The sequence below is a fragment of the Suncus etruscus genome, chromosome 18 (assembly GCF_024139225.1).
Source record: "Suncus etruscus isolate mSunEtr1 chromosome 18, mSunEtr1.pri.cur, whole genome shotgun sequence".
In the NCBI taxonomy this organism is placed as follows: domain Eukaryota; kingdom Metazoa; phylum Chordata; class Mammalia; order Eulipotyphla; family Soricidae; genus Suncus; species Suncus etruscus.
The window spans coordinates 56111783-56135669 of record NC_064865.1 but is presented as its reverse complement, the minus strand read 5'-3'; the positions used below and the strand labels follow the sequence as shown (position 1 = coordinate 56135669).

Genomic DNA, 23887 nt, shown 5'->3' with positions numbered 1-23887 from the left:
AAACCAAAAGAAAAAAAAAAAAAAAAAGGAAAAGGTTCTTTCTTCATCCTGAAACTGAGGCATGGAGGGTCTACAAGAGAAGAGTACTATTTTTTTGTTTGTTTGTTTTTGGGTCACACCCGGCAGTGCTCAGGGGTTATTCCTGGCTCCAGGCTCAGAAATTGCTCGTGGCAGGCACAGGGGACCATATTTGGGGTGCTGGGATTTGAATCGATGACCTCCTGCATGAAAGGCAAACGCCTTACCTCCATGCTATCTCTCCGGCTCCAAGAGTACTATTATTTAAGGTTCAGGAGGTACTGGGAGTAGCTGACTTCATGTTGAAAGAGCTAGAGGCCTTTATGACTATTGGTGGATTCAACTTCTGACAAGGCATAATGGGACCCAGAGTTTCTTGGTGGGGTTGCCACATTGGCCATATTATTAGATTATACCTTATTTTACCAAAACAAAGATCACCCCTAGTTTCTTTGAATCTGTTTATTTACAACTTGGTTTCACCCAAAACAAAGATTGTCTTATATGTAAAACTGGGTCGGACAGGCTCAGGATAGCCTGAGCTATCTGTCCTGACTCTATCCTTTCTCCTTCACCTGGGGTGGTCTCTGTACTCAACAAAAACTATAGTTCTGGCAGTCAGGTTGTTCTCTGTAGTGTTAAATAATTAATTAGCGATGGTGGTGGATGGAGAAGGATGGATGAATTTTTCTCTGCCATCCCAGTCCACGTGGCTCCGCAACCCCCATTCAGCTGGCGGGTCCCAGGTTTAGGTGAATGGCAGAATCACACTCATATAGAGACAGGCATCAGGAAGCATCAACGTTGGAATCACACTCATCCAGAGACAGGCATCAGGAAGCATCAACTTTATTCATGCCTTATTCACCATATGTGTCGCCTATATCATAACCTTTTAAGTATTTGCTATTCTTAGCTTGCCCTGCATCTTAACTCCTTTCAGCCATCTTCCCTTTGACCTCCATGCTGGCCAAAGACCAAAAGGGCAAAAGGCCCTAATCCCCTGGGTCAAAGGCCTTATATAACCTTTCAAGACCACTTCCCGGAATGGGAGGGTCTCAGGTAGGTACACCTAAATCCAGGGTGGAGTTACATCTCCCCCTTCTCTGAAATATAAAAGAACCTTTTGTAATTCTGACTCCACCTTTAGCCAAAGGTGGGTTAATATTTTCATGCAACAACGTAACAGAGTGAAAATTAACATACCAGCCCTTTTAAAAAACATAACATTTCTGCAAAATATACTATACACCTGTAACTTAATATTTTCTTAATGCTTTTCTACCAAGCACTATTCCGGAACTTTCATGTTCCTATACTTTTAAACTATATTGGGGGAACTTTCTGTTCCTATTAACCTTCCCTACACACAAGTATTACAGCATAAATACATAACATACATTTTAAAAACAGGGTAAGTACATTAAAACACACACAGCAAAACATTTTGCAATTGAGAATATTAACTGGAAAACAAAACACATTTAAATTATAAAGAAAATGACTTAATCAAGACAAAGATGCAGGCAGTTAGAAATAAGATCTTTAAATGGGCTAAACTGTTATTACTCCCTTTTTTTTAAATTTTTACACTACTACCTAATTTTTTCCCATTACCAACACCAATTGTGAAATTCCTTCACCTAAAACCAAATGTCCAGATGATTAATTTGTCCCACGCTGTTCTCACCACATGGTTTACTTCCATAGTCCCAGGCCCCGCAGATGGTTGGCTCGCGCTGTTGTTGACCGTGTGGTCCCAGGTCCCACAGCCATTTCGCTTGTGCTGTTTCACCTTTCTGATTTGGAGGGTGGATCCCAGGCTCGCCGCTTTTCCATAGCAGAGCAGAGCCGCAGGTGTTGCGTTTCTGAGATGATTAGGAGATTTTCCGCTGCTTCTTTGCAGCAGGACTGGCACTGTTGGTTGATCACTTCTGCCGCAACGCAACTTGTTTGCAGCTTTTTTCCCCTCAGGGCATGTGTGGATGTTGAGTTCAAACTAAAAGCCCATTCCGAAATTTTCAAAGTCGAAGTCCAAATTCAAGCCGAAGGTCATTCTGAGAAAATCAGTCCGCTTGTAGAAGTTTTTTCTTTCTGAACCTTTTCCAGTTAAGGCCCTCCATCAGTATCTGAGGAGGCCGAGGTTTTTGGAAAAAGGATTTTCGGCAACAAAGTTTCAGTCCTGAGTCTAGGGTGCGAGTGATACAAGTTTTCAACTCCCCTGTTTCACTGATATTTTTGCCTCTAGAAGGGGTCGCAGCCATCTTTGAACATGGCTTCACGTGGCCAAACACTTTGGGCTGACTCCATCTGAAAAGAGCCAAAATCAAACAGAAGAGCAGAAATCTCACCATATTCGCTGTTTTCTTGGGTCCAGGTTTCAGGTCAGAGTTCGGAGCGCCGGATGTAGTATTAAATAATTAATTAGCAGGCCTGGAGAGATAGCATAGCGGCTTTTGCCTTGCAAGCAGCCAATCCAGGACCAAAGGTGGTTGGTTCGAATCCCGGTGTCCCATATGGTCCCCCGTGCCTGCCAGGAGCTATTTCTGAGCAGACAGCCAGAAGTAACCCCTGAGCACTGCCGGGTGTGACCCAAAAACCAAAAAAAAAAAAAAAAATTAATTAGTGATGGTGGTGGATGCAGAAGGATGGATGGATTTTTCTCTGCCATCCCAGGCCACGTGGCTCCGCAACCCCCATTCAGCTGGCGGGTCCCAGGTTTAGGTGAATGGCAGAATCACACTCATATAGAGACAGGCATCAGGAAGCATCAACGTTGGAATCACACTCATCCAGAGACAGGCATCAGGAAGCATCAACTTTATTCATGCCTTATTCACCACATGTGTCGCCTATATCATAACCTTTTAAGTATTTGCTATTCTTAGCTTGCCCTGCATCTTAACTCCTTTCAGCCATCTTCCCTTTGACCTCCATGCTGGCCAAAGACCAAAAGGGCAAAAGGCCCTAATCCCCTGGGTCAAAGGCCTTATATAACCTTTCAAGACCACTTCCCGGAATGGGAGGGTCTCAGGTAGGTACACCTAAATCTAGGGTGGAGTTACAGTTCTCCATAGGAGGCAGAAGATTGCCATACTATTAATGTTTCACCCTCAGTCTGGATTATTTTGTGCAGTGACTCTGTTTTAGACTTGTTCACCTGGGTTTGGAGATATGGTGCATGGGTGATTTTACAGACATAAGTATAGCCTTTTCCTCAGATGAGAAAGTTATCTGCTACCCATTCTTCATTGACTTTTTTTGTGTGTGGTTTTTGGGTCACACCCAGCAGTGCTCAGGGGTTATTCTATCCATTTTTCATCAATTTTTTGTGTGTGTGTGTGTGTGGTTTTTGGATCACACCCGGCAGTGCTCAGGGGTTATTCCTGAGCCCAGGCTCAGAAATTGCTCCTGGCAGGCATGGGGGACCATATGGGACGCCGGGATTTGAACCGATGACCTCCTGCATGAAAGGCAAACGTCTTACCTTCATGCTATCTCTCCGGCCCCTTTCTTCAACGATTTTTACCCTGGCAGATAAATTAACTGATTTCTGAACCTGTGCACCCTCTTAAAAGTGTCGTTCAGCAGCTGTGTAAGGTTCTCCTTGAGATAAACTTTAGAAATTTAAAGAGAATAATGTTAGGGATAAGAAGTTAAGTGGGGGGCATGGTCTTTTTCTGTTTTTCAATAACTGAGTTTTGAGGGTTTTGTGAGCATGTTCAACAATGCCTTGTTCCCAAGGATTGTAGGGGATTGAAAAATTTTACTAGTATAGGCTGGGCCTTCATTAGTTTTGAAGGTATGGGGAATGCCCATGACAGGAAAACATTGTAACAAAAAGGAACAAATGATGCTTAGCTTTTTCAGAAGTCAGAGGAGCAGCCCATATAAAAGGAGAATAAATGTCAATTTGTACACGGGCAAAAAAAAAAAGGTTTGGCAAAAGGTTAGCATGTGTAACATCCATTTGCCATGATTCATTTGTCTGCGGACCTTGGGGGTTAGCTCAAGCTGTGTAAGAAGTACAGTGCAGAAAAGACAGGCACAAACAATTTGTCTGCCTTGTCTTCCTGGAATTCGATAATGTACATAAAATGCCAGGATTCAAACCACCATCCTTCTGCATGCAAGGCAAATGCCCTACTGCTGTGCTATCTCTCCGGCCCCTAGACTCTTTTCTTCTTTATTTAAAACAGCCTGCCCCATCCCAGGTTTAGGTGTCACCCAGCTGGGATCAACATCTCAAAAAAAGAGGTTAGGGAAATAGAAAGTTTGGGGAAGGGTTACCTTACACATGAATGACCAAATCCAGTTTTGACAGGAAGATAAATAGCAAGATTGACTAACCCAGGTATTGAGGATTTACAGAGTCAGAAATGTGAAAGAAAAATGGGGCAAAGCAGGATTTTTCATCTGTTATGGAAGAAGGAGAAAATACATTATTCATAATGAGAGGGGGAATGATTTTCTTCCCTCTGAAAGAAGAGGATGTTTTATCACTGTTCTGCTATGTCTGAATGATGACTGTATGCTATATCCTCAGTCATTAGAGGAGGGCAGTGACATGATATACTCAGCATATTTCCAAGGGATCAGGGGAGAGACAGGAACTTCTCATCCTTCAGAATATCTATCTATTCACCTGACATTCCCTTTCCATGGTGATAAGTACTAGAAAAAAGGTATCTGAAGACAAGCCTCTCTGTTACTTCTTGGAGACTTTAACCTCAAGAATCTTTCCATTTCCAGTACAATTTCTATGAATATATTTGCCTAATTAAAACACATTTCCAATTTCTTCCAGACTGTGCTTTAATGACATTGATAGGATGCTTATATTAGCTATGCATCTTTGAGAAGATGGGATTTTCATGTTTTCTAATAACTTTTTTTTTTTTTTTTTTTTTGGGTTTTGGGTCACACCCGGCAGCGCTCAGGGGTTACTCCTGGCTCTAAGCTCAGAAATCGCTCCTGGCAGGCTCGGAGGACCATATGGGATTCCGGGATTCGAACCAATGACCTTCTGCATGAAAGGCAAATGCCTTACTTACATGCTATCTCTCTGACTCTGTTTTCTAATAATCTTGATTGACTTTTAAAATCTAAAACTACAGCCCAAGATACTGAACTGCTAATGTATTTGTTCAGCTCTAGTAGATACACTTGATTTATATGATAGAAAACTTCATTTACTCCTTTAGAATTAAGATTTTCTCTTATAGTAAAGCTAGAAAGTTTAGAATGTTCTTTAAAAGTAAGTTCAAAGGGACCGGAGCGGTGGCACAAGAGGTAAGGCATTTGCCTCCTAAGCGCTAGCTTAGGACAGACCAGGTTCGATCCCCCGGTGTCCCCAGGATTGATTTCTGAGCGCATAGCTAGGAGAATGAGCATCAACAGATGTGCCCCCCAAAGAAAAATCAAAACAAAACAAAAAGTATAAAAATATAACACTGTATTATTATTAAAATCTATATAGTACAATTATATTTTTATTTATATGAATATTTTTTTTGTTTTGGTGTTTGGGCCACACCCAGCAGTGCTCAGGGGTACTCCTGGCTGTCTGCTCAGAAATAGCTCCTGGCAGGCACGGGGGACCATTGGGACACCAGGATTCGAACCAACCACCTTAGGTCCTGGATTGGCTGCTTGCAAGGCAAACACCGCTATGCTATCTCTCCGGGCCTTGAATATTATTTTTCATAAGTGCATTTTCCCCTAATTTTTATTAGAACACTGTGATGTACTGACTTGCTCATAATACAATCATTGAAGCATTAAATGTTCAAACACCAATTCCACTACCAGTGTGACCCCTCCCTTCACTAGTCTTAGTCACCAATCCACCACCAAAGTCTCCCTCCATACAGGCATAAATTTACTTTATTTATTTACTGGAATTACCCAAAGTTAGATCAGCACAGGTCAATGATTTTTTTTTTTTTTTTGGTTTTTGGAGTCACAAACACCCTACCTCCATGCTATCTCTCCGGCCCCAGCATAGATCAATTTTAAATAATCAGTTTATCTCTCTGTGGAGTTACTAGAGTCATTGTCTAAGGATATAATGGACTGAGGTTGATGCTAAATTGAACCTTCTGTGCTACTGGTCAGGCTCACTGAGGTGGGTAGATTACTATGTAACCTGTGACACTACTGAGCTGACACTATTGTTTAAATATAAAATATAGAGCCCTAGTGTGGTGGGATGAGGCCTTTCTTGGCTTGGCTCAGCACCTGGGAGCCCCTTAGACAGCGGGTCTAAAGGTTGCAGGGTAATGGGAAGAAATGATCCACAGGCAGCCAGTTGAAGTTTTAGGAGATATCCAGCTTTATTGCAATGCCCCAACAGCAATGTTCATTTCTCCACATGTCTTCTCAGCTAAGATTTTCATGCAGTCTCTGTTTTGCTGCCCTCCAAGCACCCTTCCTACATCTGCTCTTCCTCTCCTCCCACCAGCTAGCCCTATTCTTTATTCCCAACAGCAGCCCATCCCCATTTTGAGTGGGGCTGACAATTCAAGTGGGATGAATAGGAAGTTGGGGGGGGGGTTAACAGACACTACTATAAACTATTGATGTGTCCAGGATTTATAGATTAAAAAAATTAGATTGCTTGGAAGTTAGATAAGGTTAAGTTGTGGTGCTAGGCCCTTTCTGTGGGAGGACATAGGGGTGGTGTTGGGCTGCTGTAGTTCAAGCAAAAAGGGAAGTCTGCACTCTTTCATTAGGGAGATGCAAATCAAAATAATGAGGTACCATCTCATGCCACAGAGACTGGCACACATCACAAAGAGCAAGAACAATCAGTGCTGGCAGGGATGAATAGAGAAAGGAACTCATTCACTGCTACGGGGATGCTGTCTAGTCGAGCTTTTATGGAAAACAATATGAAGATTTCTCAAAAAACTGGAAATTGAGCCAGTTATACCACACTTAGGAGGACCAGAGAGATAGCATGGAGGTAAGGCATTTGCCTTTCATGCAGAAGGACTGTGGTTCGAATCACAGCATCCCATATGGTCCCCCGTGCCTGCCAGGGGCGATTTCTCAGCACAGAGCCAGGAGTAACCCCTGAGCGATACCAAGTGTGACCAAAAAACCAAAAACCAAAAACAAACAAACAAAAAATTCCACATTTAGGGATATACCCTAGGAATACAAGAACACAATACAAAAATTCCCTGGGTACACCCATATTCATTGCAGTGCTATGTACAATAGCCAGAATCTAGAAACAATCCAGATGCCCAACAACAGGTGATAGGTGAAAGAAGCTTTAGTACATATACACAATAAAATACTATGCTGGATAAACTGACCCATGATATGAAGCTTACCACAAAGAGTGGTGAGTGCAGTTATAGAAGTGACTACACTAACATATCATGACAATGCTAGTAAGTGAGACATGTAGAATGCCTATCTCAAATACAGGTGGGGGGAGAGAAGAGGGAGATGGTGGCATTGGTGCTGGGAAGGTTGCACTGGTGAAGAGGGTGCTTGTTCTTTTTTATATCTGAAACCAAACTACAAACATGTTTGTAATCTTGTTTCATATACATCAATAGTATATATATATATAGTAGATATGATAGATACTATAAAAAACAAAACAAAAAACTTTGAGGACCAGATAGCATGGGGTTAACATTCTTGTCTTGCATTTGTTCCTAGGCACTGATATGGTCCCCTCAATACTGCTAGGGGTAGTCACTGAACCTGTCAAATGTGTCTTCAAAACCCACTCTTGGGCCTGGAGAGATAGCACAGCGTTGTTTGCCTTGCAAGGAGCCGATCCAGGACCTAAGGTGGTTGGTTCGAATCCCAGCGTCCTATATGGTCCCCTGTGCCCGCCAGGAGCTATTTCTGAGCCGATAGCCAGGAGTAACCTCTGAGCACCACCAGGTGTGGCCCAAAAACAAAAAACAAAACAAACAAACAAACAAACAAAACCAAAACCAAAACAAAACAAAATCCTCTCTTGAAGGCCAGACTGATAGTATAGTGGAGAGGGCATTGGCCTTGCACACTTCCAACCAGGATTGTATAACTTACATCCTGTAAAACCCCTGAATACCTAGATGCAGACAGTGTAATCTCTAAGATCACTGTGTGATCAAAAAACCAAAGAGAAAAATCTCGATGTGGGAACGCCAAAAATCAGGGGCTGGAGAGATAGCATGGAGGTAAGGTGTTTGCCCTGCATGCAGGACAGTGGTTCAAATCCCGGCATTCCATATGGTCTCCTGAGTCTGCCAGGAGCAATTTCTGAGCACAGAGCCAGGAGTAACCCCTGAGCACTGCTGGGTGTGATACCCCCCTCCCCCCAAAAAAGAGAAAAATCTACTCTTTAGCTTATATGTAAATACATCCATTTTTTCTGTGACATTTTTTCAGGGAAGAGGACACAGCCAGAAGTGCTCAGGGTCATTACTGGTGGTACTGGGGCCACCACACGGGATGCCAATGATTGAACTCGAGTTGGCCAGTGTAATGCAAACAGCTTACTTGGTATGTTATCGCTAAGGCTCCACTATGACAGTTTTTTATAAAGAGAACCATCCAGAGAAGTTTATGGTGTTTAAGATTGGAGTAACTAAAAGTTTTTTTCTCCTTATCTGAGTCTCTTATCTATAAAGTGCTACCATGTAAATATGTCTACTCATTATTATACTAATATGAATAAATATACTTTGTAAATGCATACACTATATAATTGATAATAATTGAATTGCTGTGGCATATTGAAGTATTCCTAGTTTATTACAGGAACTAGTTTTCATCACAATTATTGAAATGCTGATGGCTTTCTGTGTTGGCAAACAAGACATCATTTCTAAAATTACATGGACTCTACTAGATTTTTTTTTTTTTTTTTTTTTGCTGCTTTGGTATCCAATCATTAAATCAATGGTAATTTGTGCCCAATTTCAATTGTACTTCATTTACTAGTCTAACTTATGTACCATCATACAGTATGCTTCTTAGCTCAGCTAGGCTTTCATGTCTAGCTGGTAAGACAAAAAATAAACCTTCGGTATGTCTAAATCGCACATAGCATAGAAAACAACTGACCTTATGGTGGAATAGCCATCCAATATCACATATTCAAATATTCAGGCTATGGATGTTTAAGATATAAAGCTGTCAGCTTTCCCTTTAAGCTTCAGATTCTCATGCTATAGGCTAACTGGCTGTCCTTTTGCCACCTAACACCTTTTCATTAATCTATGAATGGAGATCAAGTATTTAAAAATTCAAATAACCTTTCAAGAATTATTGACCACTCTATTCTGGAGCATTAACACAGGACATCATTTACAAGGTAAAAGTGCTCTGACAAGCCCCCCACAGAAACGGTGTATAATCCTAGTGCTTACAACTGCTTTCAAATGAAATTGTGGGTGGCTCTGAAAAGAGCCTTTTGGTGGAGAGGTTCTTTGGGACCGAGACAGGGAATCTAGGCGCGCTCCCCGCGGATGCGGCGTGCCAGCTGGATGTCCTTGGGCATGATGGTGACGCGCTTGGCGTGGATGGCGCACAGGTTGGTGTCCTCGAAGAGCCCCACGAGGTAGGCCTCGCACGCCTCCTGCAGCGCCATGACGGCCGAGCTCTGGAAGCGCAGGTCGGTCTTGAAGTCCTGCGCGATCTCGCGCACCAGGCGCTGGAAGGGCAGCTTGCGGATCAGCAGCTCGGTCGACTTCTGGTAGCGGCGGATCTCGCGCAGCGCCACGGTGCCGGGCCGGTAGCGGTGCGGCTTCTTCACGCCGCCCGTGGCCGGCGCGCTCTTGCGGGCCGCCTTGGTGGCCAGCTGCTTGCGGGGAGCTTTCCCGCCGGTGGACTTGCGGGCGGTTTGCTTGGTGCGAGCCATGATATACTCTACTTGCTAGGTTAGGGGAAACCGTTGGTCAGGCCGCGCTGCTCTTGTATTTATAGAAGGGCAGATCTGCGCTGATTGGATGATTTTTCAAAGGGGGTGGTGCTAAAGCCCGGAACTGACGAGTTCCTGTTTTAGGATTGGTTCGTCAGTTCTCTGCCCTTTTCTGATTGGTTCATTTTATTTAGTGGCACTGTAACCCTTGAAATTCCAAGGGAACAACTTTCAACTGCAGTTGGTTTTTGAACAGACGTTGAATCCTTGTGTAAACCTCTAGTGCTGTGTTCATTTAACATCTTTAGGTGTTTGTGGCCTGTTTAGATGTTTTATGTAAGCAGGAATTTCTATACTTTCCTAACCTGTTTTTATCCAGACACTGCTTTGTCTTTTCTATTAAAATTTATTTTACTTTTTCTTGGTTTTGTTTCTTCTTCTCACGCCTATTCTTTTATTTTTTAATATGATTTTTATTTTTTTAACAAAGTGGATAACAAATCTTTCACAGTAATATTTTAGGTACATAGTGACATTGAATCAGGGGATTTCACGCTCTATTCTTATTTTAATTGTAAGGACAGGACAGAATTTATTTTATCTGTGGAATGGACTTTTAAGTATGCTATTTATTAAGACAACCTAATGGGATTTCTACATTCACATATACTTAGCTCCGAGTCTGACTTAGTGTCAATTTGCTGTTTTATTTTGATACATTTAACATTATGTCAGGTCTAGTGTAAGAGTCCTCAGAACAGGTTTCAGCATGGGAACACTAAAAGGACAGTGGTGGTTCACAAATGAGAATTGACTTTTTGCTGAATTTGTACATGACAATTCATATTTGATTTTTATGATAAAGATGTGGAGATCACACTTATTTTCACACAAATATTTAATAAAATGGATTTTCACAGTGAGTGATGTTAAATTAGAACTATTATATTTAAAATCAATCAATGTAGGACTATATCATTTTTTTATTCTATAAGAAGCATATTTGGAATACTAAAATGTGTACTGAAATCCACTGACCAATTTTGGATCAATTGGAACATTTTGGGAGCTATAGTTTGCATTTACTTGCTCTATTTTGTATTTTTCCTTGATTCTTTTTTTTTTTTTTTTTTGGTATTGTAATATCTGCTTTGTAATTTTAAAAATCTCTGGCCAGAACCTTCTTGACCAGCTTGTTTTTTCAGCATCTCTCCCAAAAGCATTAATAAAATAAAATGACTTTATCACTGCCCAGGAAGACAGGATTATTACCATAATGAGACAGGAGTACAAAATAAGGGTCAGCACGCTATTTTTAAATACCGGAGTTAAATGCATTTCTACTTAAACCAGTGCAGGCATTACATCATATCTCATGATACATAGCAATCCACCTTTACAGATTGACTTATTTATTTTCTGATAGTTGCATTTGCCATTCTAAATTTTCTTAGGGCAAGTAATATGCTTTAAATTTGTTTTGTGCCTGCGAAAGGGGGCCAACTCGAAGGACTGGGGGAGGGAAATGGGGACATTGATAAAGAGAGGGTAGCGGTGGAGAGATTGTTAGTGGTGAAATTGGTGGTGGATAGACCCTTGAATGCCTGAAACCCTTGAGTAACTGCAGTTCAAAGCGGTTTCATGACCATAAACTTAAAAAAAAAAAAGTTAACAGTTAACAGTTTAGAACGTGGAACACAGATGACTGACTAGAAACCGAAAATGGGCAAGTCATCTTTTAAAGAGTTGAAGTTATTTCTTAGCTCCACCCTCCCACCCCTTCCTGGAAGGAACTTAGCTCTGGACCAATCTTGCCTAGCTTTATGATCCTCTGTCATATGCTGGGCTTGGAGCGCCACCTACTGGCCAGAGAATTGGCCAAAGCACATCGAGGCTGAGGCCTCCATTTTTATCTGCCTGCTACCTGCAGTGTTTTACAATGGGTTGAAGCTTCGTGATGCGAGAGCCCTCACTTTTCCAAGTCCAGAGTTATGATGACAAGATGTTTCCAGCATCACTATAAAGAGGGCCTCATAAAAGGATTGTTGTATGTAAGAAAAAAATATGAGCGCATCAAGTTAAAATTCAGTGTGCAAATAGTTTGTGAACTAATTGTGTGCAGTATGACTACACTTTTTAAATTCCATTTTTGAAGACACATGAAAGATGATTTTATTTTATTTTATTTTTTTGGTTTTTGGGCCACACCCTGTGACGCTCAGGGGTTACTCCTGGCTATGCGCTCAGAAGTTGCTCCTGGCTTCTTGGGGGACCATATGGGACGCCGGGGGATCGAACCGCGGTCCGTCCTAGGCTAGCGCAGGCAAGGCAGGCACCTTACCTCCAGCGCCACCGCCCGGCCCCGATGATTTTATTTTTTACCTTAAACTTAATATGTACTTAGACTCAAGTTGGAAAAACTGACAACTATTTAGTGAGTCAATTTTGAAATTATATCTCTAAGAATAAGATGTTTTTTAACAAGCCTATGCATTTGCCAGACAAACTTTTCTGTTTTGACTAACCACCTTGCTTAAATTGGCTCAGAAATTACTACTGGTGGTGTTCATGGAACAATAAACAGTGCATTGGACTGAACAAGGGCTAACCGCAAACGCAAGAACAGCCTTAACTCCCATACTGTGTCTCCAACTCCAAATTTTGCAAACTCTTTTTTTTTTTTTTTTTGGTTTTTGGGCCACACCCGGCGGTGCTCAGGGGTTACTCCTGGCTGTCTGCTCAGAAATAGCTCCTGGCAGTCACAGGGGACCATATGGACACCGGGATTCGAACCAACCACCTTTGGTCCTGGATCGGCTGCTTGCAAGGCAAACGCCGCTGTGCTATCTCTCCGGGCCCAAATTTTGCAAACTCTTAATATCTCTTCTTTTATGTATATTAAAAGGCTAAGGATTACAAAGCCAATTTAAATGATACAAAAGGAAGTTTTTCTAGTTACTACAATATATAAGAAACCTTTATTTAAAACACTAAATCAATTCCTTAACTTTAATGAATTCTATCTTATGAGAATGACTTATTTCATTGGCCCATCAATGTATTTAAGCAATAATCAAAAAGTTTATATTATTCAGAAATTTTAAATGTTACATGTTCCTTTTGTATGATTCCTATACAGAAAATCTTGAGATTGTTCAACTTCAGATTTCCTATTACCTCTCTTTTGAAAGGAAATAGTGTGTGCAAAATAAATTTGCCTTGACAATTTAAAGTTGACTCATATTGCTTATTTCCTTAAAGCCCAATGTAAAAATATTAACTAATTGCCTTCTGTATGAGTTTCCTGATCATGAAATGTCAATGATATGAAAATTTCAAATTATAACAGAACATTCAATTACATCAGTTTCCTGTCAGCACAGTAAATAATGATGATTATATTGGACATTTCCATTTGTTGGTAGAAGGCTCTTCTATAAAGGCTCCCATGGCTTCCACTGCATCATTTTTTCTTGCCAGACTTAATTTATTTTCAGCCTTCAGGATCACTTCAGGATCACTTCTATTTGGCCACTTGCTCTTCTAATTCTTTAACATCTTGTTCTACGTTAACCAAACCCAGTTTCTTACTTGTAATCTAAGTCCTTGCTATAGGCTGCATTTTTAGGCATTTACTCAAGAACTTTAATAATCTCTATGTACAGAATTTCTGTCTTTCATGCAGACTCTCACAGATCAGCAAGCCCACAGGCCAGTCACCTACTTCAGGGAAATCCCCATGGCTGCATCTATGAGCTGCTAACAAGGAGACCCTGCTTATTAAATTCTTTGAATTGCTTGTGCAACTTCTTTCTTATATATATCTTACATATTTTACGGTGGGCATCTTTGAAATGAAAAAGCTGTAGGGTTCTAAATATTAGTGATTGTTCTATTGTTTTAGAGATATTGTTTACTGCATTCATTATATGATGCAATCCCAGGAATGCTTCCAATTGAGCAAGTGTTATCTGTCTTGTAAAAAGGGATGACCAAGGTGTTTAAATAAAGTAATTAAAAAAAAAAAAAGGAAAACCAACTTCAATGCCATTTTACTGAAGAGGCTGGACTGTGTCTTGCTCAAGGGAGAGGGGAGACCTTAGACCAAAACTATGGTTTCAAAGGTAATTCTTCAAGCTTACATTGTAGACTAGTTTATTGGGTAAGCTTGTGTTTGGCTAGAGGTTGTTACTGACCGTCAACACTACACATGCGATGTTAAGACATCAGAAGACTGAAATTTCATTTTTCTTTTTGGGTCACACTCATGGCTGGCTCTACGCTCAGAAATCGCTCCTGGCGGGCTCGGGGGACCATATGGGATGCTGGGATTTGAACCACCGTCCTTTTGCGTTTAAGGCAAATGCTTTACCGATGTTATCTCTCTGGCCCCCAGAAGACTGAAATTTGACTTGCTCTTAATATTTATTTTGCCCCTGTTTTTGGTTTTGTAAAGTTTTATTATCCGCCCCTCCCCCAATCAAGTATATAAGTGCGGGGAGTACTACAGAAAGCTATGACCTTCATGTATTCCTGTTTAGAAATTTGACCATCTGTACCAATGAAGGACAAATTAGATGGATCACAGAGATAAATCAGCGTCACTTTTAAAATCGTCTGGCTTATAGGACTTCTAATAAGGGAAGACACCAATACGTGGACAATACTGATTGCAAGTTCCAAAATCTCACCTGCACTTGTGAAGACGGCATAGCATTTTTTTAGGTGTGAACCTTCTAGTAGTGAAAGAGCACATATATTTCATTGCATCTTTTACATGGAATACATATTTGCCTCCCATATGACTTTTTATTATCCCAAACTCGCATGGCTCCCCAATCACAAACTTATATTTTGCAATGTGTCTGCATCTGGCTAAAGCAGTTAGTTTGTTTCTTTGGACTCTATTAACAAATTAGCCAGGGCTGGAGGTCTCTTGGATCACTTGCTCAGGAAAGGATTCACTTCCAATAGCTTGTAGATGGCAAATTTATATTCGTGTTTTGTAGGGTAGACGGTTTCATTTTCTTCCTAGTTTGGAGCTGTTGGTTTTTTACCACCGTTTCTAGAGTCCTGGGTTCTGATAGCACAAATATCTGATCCGAGCCAGCAAAAGAGTTGTAATAAATCATATATAGTCACCACACAAGATTACTTATATTCATCCTTTCCCCCTTTGTTGTATGGTACTGTTTGGAAGAACAGGTTGGTGTAAAATCAGAAAGGTTAATGACTAAATTATTGGCCATCAAGAGGCTGATTTTAAAGACATGCAAGAACTTAAGAGCAAGATACTTGGCTCTAGCCTGTAGGGCATAAATATTTACTAGTGATAAACGAATAGTAGCTTCAATTATCTCCCACATCTCCCCAAAAGGGCTTTTTCAAAGGGTGATTTAGCTATTCAGAGACTTTATGCCTACAAGCATGGGAGATGATGGGCCTAGGACAGAATCCTAACTGCTGTAGCCCCGTTTCTAATCTCCCAGAGGCCAGGCTTGATACCCAGCACACGAATACCTTTAGATAAGGCCACAAGGGAATATCAGGAAAGAATTGCAAGGAAGTTTTTTGATGAAAGGCCCAATCAGGTAGTTTTCCAGACATAATCCTCCACACCATTAAACTCATAAGCAAGTTATTGGCTCTTTTAAGTGAGAAGGTGGGTGGCCCTAAAAAGGGCCTTTAATTAAGCGATGGTAGCAAAATCACGTTAGCGGGGTGACCACACTTAGCCCCCGAATCCGTAGAGGGTGCGGCCCTGGCGCTTGAGCGCGTAGACCACGTCCATGGCGGTGACGGTCTTGCGCTTGGCGTGCTCCGTGTAGGTGACGGCGTCGCGGATGACGTTCTCCAGGAAGACCTTGAGCACGCCGCGGGTCTCCTCGTAGATGAGCCCCGAGATGCGCTTGACGCCGCCGCGGCGGGCCAGGCGGCGGATGGCGGGCTTGGTGATGCCCTGGATGTTGTCGCGCAGCACCTTGCGGTGCCGCTTGGCGCCGCCCTTGCCCAGGCCTTTCCCGCCTTTACCTCTTCCAGACATGACTCTTTCGCAACTGCTGAAAACTCAGCTTGGTGCTAAGACCAACCGAAAACTGTATTTATACCCCTGGTGCGGACCTGGTTGAGAACCAGAAGTCGGTGGGCGGGGCGAGAAAGAATCTGGGTTTAGCTCCACCCACATGTGCCTGTTGCTGGCCTGAGCCTGAAGATTTAGATTTCAGAGTTCTGAATTGTTTCGATTTCTGAATTCTTGTTTAATTCTTCAGATCATTTTTGAGTGACGTTTTTAAAGAATAAAAAAAATGCAGAGTTCTCAGGATTATCGAGGATTTGAAGAATAACAGCTGTCAGGCAGCATTTATTTAAAGAGTGATCAGAATCTTTTTGCTTCTTTTTTGAATTAGGAAGTGTATGTTACCTGCTGTTAAAAATTAAACAATGTAGCCCGGAGAGATAGCACAATGGCGTTTGCCTTGCAAGCAGCCGATCCAGGACCCAAGGTGGTTGGTTCGAATCCTGGTGTCCCATATGGTCCCCCGTGCCTGCCAGGAGCTATTTCTGAGCAGACAGCTAGGAGTAACCCCTGAGCACCGCCGTGGGTGTGACCCAGAAACCATAAAAAAAAAAAAATTAACAATGTATGTGGTAGGACGTTTGCTTTGCAAGCAGCCGATTCAGGACGGTCAGTGGTTCGAATCCCGGCATCCCATATGGTCCCCAGAGCCGCGGCCAGGGATGATTTTTGAGAGAACCAGGAGTAACCCCTGAATGTGGCCGTGTGTGACCCAAAAATCAAAAACCAAAACAAACAAACCCAATGTAGAAATGAGCCTTGTTTCTGTCCTTTCCTATAAGATTTTAAAGTTCACTCTTCAGCAAACTAAGGTATTTATGTTGGACATGGATTGTAAGGAAAAGGTTCTGAGCAACAAAATGGGATTTGTAGGAGTTAGAGGATGGGTCACCCACATTCTTCACACTGGCTTCACATCCAGGGACCAATAGTGCTGTGTGACATGTTCTGTCACCTTCAATTTACATTTCTTCTGTTGGTTGGGAATATCAACCCCCACAACACTGTTAGAAATTCAGAGGTGGGTGGGCATGGAGAAAATTATGCTGAGAGAAATGAGCCAGAGAGGCAGGGATAGATATAGAATGATCGCACTCATTTGTGGGTGAAAGACAATATGGTAATGATATCCAAAGACAATAGAGATGAGACCTGGAGGACTGGTCCATGGTAGGAAGCTGGCAACAAAGAGAGGGAGAGTGATATTAGGGCAGAGATGGAACCATGATGACAATTCTAGTTGGAAATAACCACTCTGGACATGAACTGGGTTATAAAAGGAGGGAAAGTGATATGCATGATGCCTCATCAGAAACAACTTTGCAAGCTATTGTTCTTAAAAGATAAAATAAAAAGAGGAAAGAGAGAGGCAGAGACAAAGAAAGACAGACACAGATAAACAGGCACAGGTAGACAGATAGGCACAGAGGCATGAAAATATGCCCTAAAGCCACACTGGGTGGTTGAGAGAGAAAAAATGAGGATATTAGTTGCAGGAAATATGCACTGGTGAAAGGTTGGTACTGGAATATTGTCTGACAAACTCATTCATGAACAAATTTGTAACTATCTGATAGTAATTCAACTGATAACTGATTATTCTTTTTAAATCAGAACATCACATAACTATATTTCAGATATAACAGCAAAATCAGGAGTTACTCCTGGCTATGCCAATGCTCAGGGGTTACTCCTGGTTATGCGCTCAGAAGTTACTCCTGGCTTGGGGGACCCTATGGGACGCTGGGGGATCGAACCGATAGCACAGGCAAGGCGGGCACCTTACCCCTAGCGCCACCACCCGGCCCCACAAGTTTATTTCTTTTCTTTTTTCTTTTTTAATTTTTAAAAACATAAATAAACCATGAGGTAATTTATTTCTTGTAATTTTTCCCATTGGGCTTAATGGCAGTTTGAATAATACACACTTATTCCTTCTCTCTGAAAAATTCCTCATGAGGATCAAAGCAATAGAAGACAATATTTTTGTAAAGTTCAATTAGAGAAAATAATAAAAGCTTTTGTTTTCATGACCTGGAAATCAATGTTCAAAAACATACAATAGAGAGAATAATTCTTTTTAATATTAAATTATATTTATGAAAGCACTATGATTTTCAAACTTATTCATAGTTGATTTTTACACAATGCTCCAGTTCCAGTACTAATTCCACCACCACCGTCAACTTCTCTCCAGATTTATTTCCAGGTTTCCCTATCCCCCACTTCTTACTTGATACCTGACAACCACATCAAGTTTGGTTGTTGAAGTTTGAAGATCTGATGTTCAATGCTTTTTATTTTGTGGTTTTGCTATTTATTAATACCACTTATTTACAGTGTGTACCAGAATACCATTGACCCCTGCCCCTCAACTTTTCCTGTCTGTCTCTTTCTTTCCTCTTCTATTTCATTTCTTCTCTGTCTCTATTTCTTTTTTTCTATTTAACTATTATTTTTTATGAACAATTTTTATATATTTTATTTGAACACCTTAATTACATACATGATTGTGTTTAGGTTTCAGTCATGTAAAGAACAACACCAGTGCAACATTCCCATCACCGATGTCCCAAATCTCCCTCCTCCCCACCTGACCCCCGCCTGTACTCTAAACAGGCTCTCCATTTCCTTCATACATTCTCATTATTAGGACAGTTCAAAATGTAGTTATTTCTGTAACTAAACTCCTCCCTGTTTGTGGTGAGCTTCATGAGTTGAGCTATAACAATATTTTTGACTCATGATTTTTGAATTGTGTTGTAAGTTGTCACTTGTAAATTGTCATGTGGTTCTCAGATGATTACATGTGTGCACATTTGCATGGCTTCATACATAGAAGACAAATGCTCTACCATCGGGGCCTGAAAGATGGCACAGTGGTAAGACATTTGCCTTGCATTCGACCAACGCAGTTTGATTTCCCAGCATCCCATATCGTTCCCCAGCATTCCAGGGGCAATTTCTGAGTGCAGAGCCAGGAGTACCATACCAGTACCCCCTGAGCACCGTGGGGTATGCCCCAAAAAGACAATCAATCAATCAATCAATAAAGTTTTTTAATAAAAAATAACAAAAACAAAAAAGTGCTCTACCACTGTGCTATACTCCCTGCCTTTGATATATTTTTGTTTTTGTTTGGGGTCTTCTTGGGCATTGGAGGCAATGGACAGAATTAGGAAGGGATACTCCCTAAGGTACGATAGGGAAATACACAATGCCAAGTCATTTTGTTTTTCCTGTTCTTTCTGATTCTAACACATTTTAAACACAGACTAAGAAAATGTGCTAATTCACCAGTGCTTAGGAAAGTGCATTAGTTCTGTACTTACAGTTACAGATGTACTCTTAAAAATTAATTTATTTATAGATTCACACTTTTCATTGTATAAATTTATCTTTTTGTTTTGTAGGCCACATGCAGCAGTACTCAGGGCTTGCTCCTAGCTCTGTGCTCAGGGATCACTAGGGATCATATGGGACTAGGGATCAAACCTGGGTTGGTCACATACTAAGCAGGCACGGTATGTGTTATTGCATACACTATCAGAAATCACTTTTGTTATTGAGCAAAGATTGTAATCTTTTTATGTAAAAATAGCCTACTGTGACAATGTAGGTGAAACAACACACTTAAGTAATTGTATGTTTCTAGGAGACTGGCATTATTTGTAATTGAATGCTTTCTCATGTCATTGCACATATCTAAAGAAAAATTATGTGCTCAGGTTGGTTTGGGGGGCTAATCGCAGTCTTCATGACAATTCCAAAATAGACCTACTTTTCTTTTTCCCTGAATTGCAGTAAAAAGTATTGTAACTAAAAGTGTAATTTGTCGGTGACTATAATTTATGGTCTGCAAATATCAGGTGTCAAAGACATGTCATCTTAGTAGTATCATGAAAACACTTTTTACCTTACTGATTTTCTGAAAGTTTCTCTGAACACAGTATGAGAATATTTGGCATATATTCTTTAAAGGGGCCCGAGAAGCATGGAGGTAGGACATTTGCTTTGCATGCAGAATGACAGTGGTTCAAATCCTGGCATCCCATATGGTCCCCCGAGCCTGCCAGGAGCGATTTCTGAGCATAGAGCCAGGAGTAGGAGTAACCCTTTGCCAGGTTTTAAATATTTTTAGATTTTGGATTACATAATCTCTTCAAACTACTATGCTCCTAGTTTGGCAAGAGAGCACTATGGTGCTATACATGAAGGGTATGAAATTTAATTACATAAACGAGACAGGCCAGATCTGATCTGCAGGCTATTTGCTTGTGTAATTGTGGTCTGAGGCACTTCTAAAATATTAATTTCCAACTTTTTGCCCAAGAAATTATTATATGACTGTGGTTATAAAAAAAAGTATACCAGTCAAAAATTTACTGATAATAAATTATTATTTAAGCCAGAGAAATAGTTTTAGCAGGTTCTGATCTCAGTATGGTGCCCCAACTCCTCCATGAGTGATTCCTAAGCTTAGAACCAGGATGAAGTCCTGAGCACCCATTGGGTCTGCTCCCACACCCAGGTTCTAACTTTAAGGTTTTTTGTGTGTAGTTAGAGAAAGTAGGCCATGTTACATGCACATAGCCGGTCTGATTTATTTCCTGGCATCCTTATGGTCCCCAGACCACACCAGGAATGATCCTTGAGCCCTTCGTATTGCTGCATGTGAGCCTTACCCCCACAGTATATCACATCATGGCCATATACAGTCAGGTGCCACAGTTGAAGAAACTTGGACCTAAACTTTAGTCATGCAGTGGCTCACTGCTGCTCGTTAGATTCAGGGTCTACGTAGCCATACTTGGAAACTTGGATCTGATATTGAATGTAGAATAGAATCTGGATATTCATATGAGTTGATTTGTTCTGATCCAGCATTGTTATCCCTTCTTGTTTTAACTTCCATTGGATTCATTCCCATATTTTCCATGTTTACTTCAAAATAAATGAAAAATTAAAATTAGAATTCCCTTTTAGGTAGATCTTTCACTTCCAGGGATCTGGGTATTAATGAGTCTGGAATCAAGAACGAAGCAGTAAGAAAACAAAACAACGGAATGAGAATAGTCAAGGATTGAACTAAAGATTAGCAGGAAAGAACATCAAGCTAAAGAGTCAAGGATTTTAAGTAAGGGAGAAAAGGCTGCTGCTACTTGTGAATTTGGAATATTTTCAAGCTCTCCCTCTTCATTACATTCCCAAAGTGCTGATGCCATCTATTCTACCCATGCCCGAGCCCACCAGTGCTCACCAATGCTCACTGTGCTGGCAGTGAGTTCATTACTCCGTAGATTACAGCAGAACAAAGAAGTTGAGGAAGTTGGATGAAGTTCATGGAAGTACCAAAGCTGGTCACTGATCAGGAAACTATCAGATTTTTTTTTTTTTTTTTTTTGGTTTTTGGGTCACACCCGGCGGTGCTCAGGGGTTACTCCTGGCTGTCTGCTCAGAAATAGCTCCTGGCAGGCATGGGGGACCATATGGGACACCGGGATTTGAACCAACCACCTTTGGTCCTGGATTGGCTGCTTGCAAGGCAAACGCTGCTGTGCTATCTCTCTGGGCCCAAACTATCAGATTTTTAAAGAACTTCCTGGTGTCAGCAGCAAATACCAGTGAGGCACTTGGCAATCTCTCAGTACCCTTTCATTGCCTACAGGAATGGCTGCAGCCACGTCTGAAGAATAAACTGTAATGTTCCAAACCTTGGATGGCTATCTGCCTTCACCAATTTTTGGGGAGAGGAATTTAGGGTATTATTTTCTATTATGCCAAATTTTTTGTTTAATTTAATAAAATAATTTTGAAAATGTGAAAAAAATGTTTATTTCTTAACTGCAACAAGTAGACGTAGCCATTTAAGTATTTTTTAAAGTTATTCCCTCCAAATACCGGAGGGAGCTTCTTACTTTCTACTCCATATACCATGGTTTCCAAGAATTGTTTTTGGAGGACTTTCAAATGAGTAAACAGTTTTAGGATTGCTTCAGAACTGCTTTCCCCAAATGTAACCCATCTGGACAAATTATATCGCATAGATTTCTCTACAAATTCTTTTAGTTAGAACAAAATGCAATTATATACAATTCTTGCCACACACACAGTACATATGATTTGTCCTGGAAAATTGGATGGACATATCTTCTGATCTTCTAGTTAATTACGATTATTTTATTTTACCTCAATGATTTTTATCACATATCAAAATATCCCACTCAACATGGGCATTATTTCAGTCTTTACCAACACTAAAGCATCTGAACTACTAGCACTCAGCTTTTATTTCTATATCCTCCTGCTTCTATTTCTACATCCTCCTGCTTTGTAAGTAGAAGGAATATTTAATACAGTCTGCTGTAGAACAATGATCCCTTTGTAAACATTTACAATTGAGGTAAAGCCACTGACTAGTATGAAAAAAGAAACTATTATAGGGACCCTATAACTCAATTCAAGACTTATTATTTTGTTCCTTAAATAACCTGTGCTTAATTGTCATGAGGCAGGTATTCAGTTTTCAATAACCACATTTAGGTGTAGCATTAAATAATTAATGATGGAGAAGGATAGAGGTGGATGGATTATTCTCTGCCATCCCAGGCCATGTGGCTCCGCGATTCCCATTCTGCTTGGCGGGTCCCAGGTTTAGGTAAAGGGCAGAATCAGACTCATCCAGAGACAGGCATCAGGAAGCATCATCTTTATTTATGCCCTATCCACCACATGTGTGGTCTATATCATAACCTTTTAAGTATTTGCTATTCTTAGCTAGCCCTGCATCTTAACTCCTTTCAGCCATCTTCCATTTGACCTCCATGCTGGCCAAAGACCAAAAGAGCAAAAGGGCCTCAGCCCCTGGGTCAAAGGCCTTATATAACCTTTCAAGACCATCCCCGGAATGGGAGGGTCTCAGGTAGGTACACATAAATCCAGGATGGAGTTACATCAGGGATACATTCATAGGACTGATTAGTCTAGGTGAGATGTTTATAGAAATAGAGGAAGTGTCATCTCAGAAAACTCATGTATATATCAAAATCTATTTTGATATCTGGAAGTTTGCAAAACAGACTGAATTTGTCAAACAAAAATTTCCTTCTGTAACTTACATACTTTTTATCTTGGGAAGAGCAACCGGAAGTTTTTCCATGACAGTACAGGTGATCACTACACTTTTCTTCTAAGCTTAGATTTTGGACTGCTTAAAAAACAACATCCAACAAATCAGCATGATCTTTCTATGATTCCACCATTCAATTTAATTTAATTAATTAATTTATTTTAAACATAAGCTATTTTATTTGAGGAACACTCTTTCCACCTTGCGCTTAATAGCTTTCTTAATATCTTTCTCACAAAATCTCTGTAGATCGTTTTATCACACCATAGGCCAGTAAAGACAAGGCAACCAGGGATACTTCAAAACAGTAAGCATGAAAATTCCTGCACTTATTTAATTACACAGAAAATACATTCCAAAACAAGATGGTCATAAATAGTGTGAAGAGTATTGAGCTGATTAAAAAACTAACAAGTATGTATCAAAATATGAGGTTAAAATATCAACAAAGCACTGACTTGTTTAATGTTTCTTCCTTTTGTTTTATATTTTCTGAAACAAAATTATTTCTCCAACAGGACAAATAAATTACCCGTTACTAAAATGCCAGTCCAGCAGTACAGGCATGAAATTTAATTTGCCTGGGTGAATGTAGAATTAAAATAAAAATATATACATGAGTTCAGAAAGGTTGATTTCACTATTTTAGATTAGAGCTCAACACACTCATTCCTCAATTACCTTCTTTTTCTTTATTATTGTTGGCACTCAATTAAGACTTCTAAAGTCTTGGGCCCGGAGAGATAGCACAGCGGTGTTTGCCTTGCAAGCAGCCGATCCAGGACCA

The 23887-nt window shown here is 40.7% G+C and overlaps 3 protein-coding genes across 3 annotated transcripts in view; 1 reads left to right on the top strand and 2 right to left on the bottom strand.

Moving 5' to 3' along the window:
• LOC125996066 (uncharacterized) overlaps window positions 1-15939 on the bottom strand; it is a 28872-nt gene extending 12933 nt beyond the window's left edge. The window contains 2 exon segments of the mRNA XM_049765026.1: window positions 9565-9901; window positions 15627-15939. Coding sequence (XP_049620983.1) covers window positions 9565-9901; window positions 15627-15938 — 649 coding nt within the window. The 5' untranslated portion in view covers window position 15939.
• The window catches only part of LOC125996117 (histone H2A type 1-B), a 949462-nt gene that overhangs the window by 754994 nt on the left and 170581 nt on the right, over window positions 1-23887 (top strand). The window lies entirely within an intron of this gene.
• LOC125996127 (histone H2A type 1-C) overlaps window positions 1-23887 on the bottom strand; it is a 363461-nt gene that overhangs the window by 246742 nt on the left and 92832 nt on the right. The gene's annotated exons all lie outside the window — the stretch shown is intronic.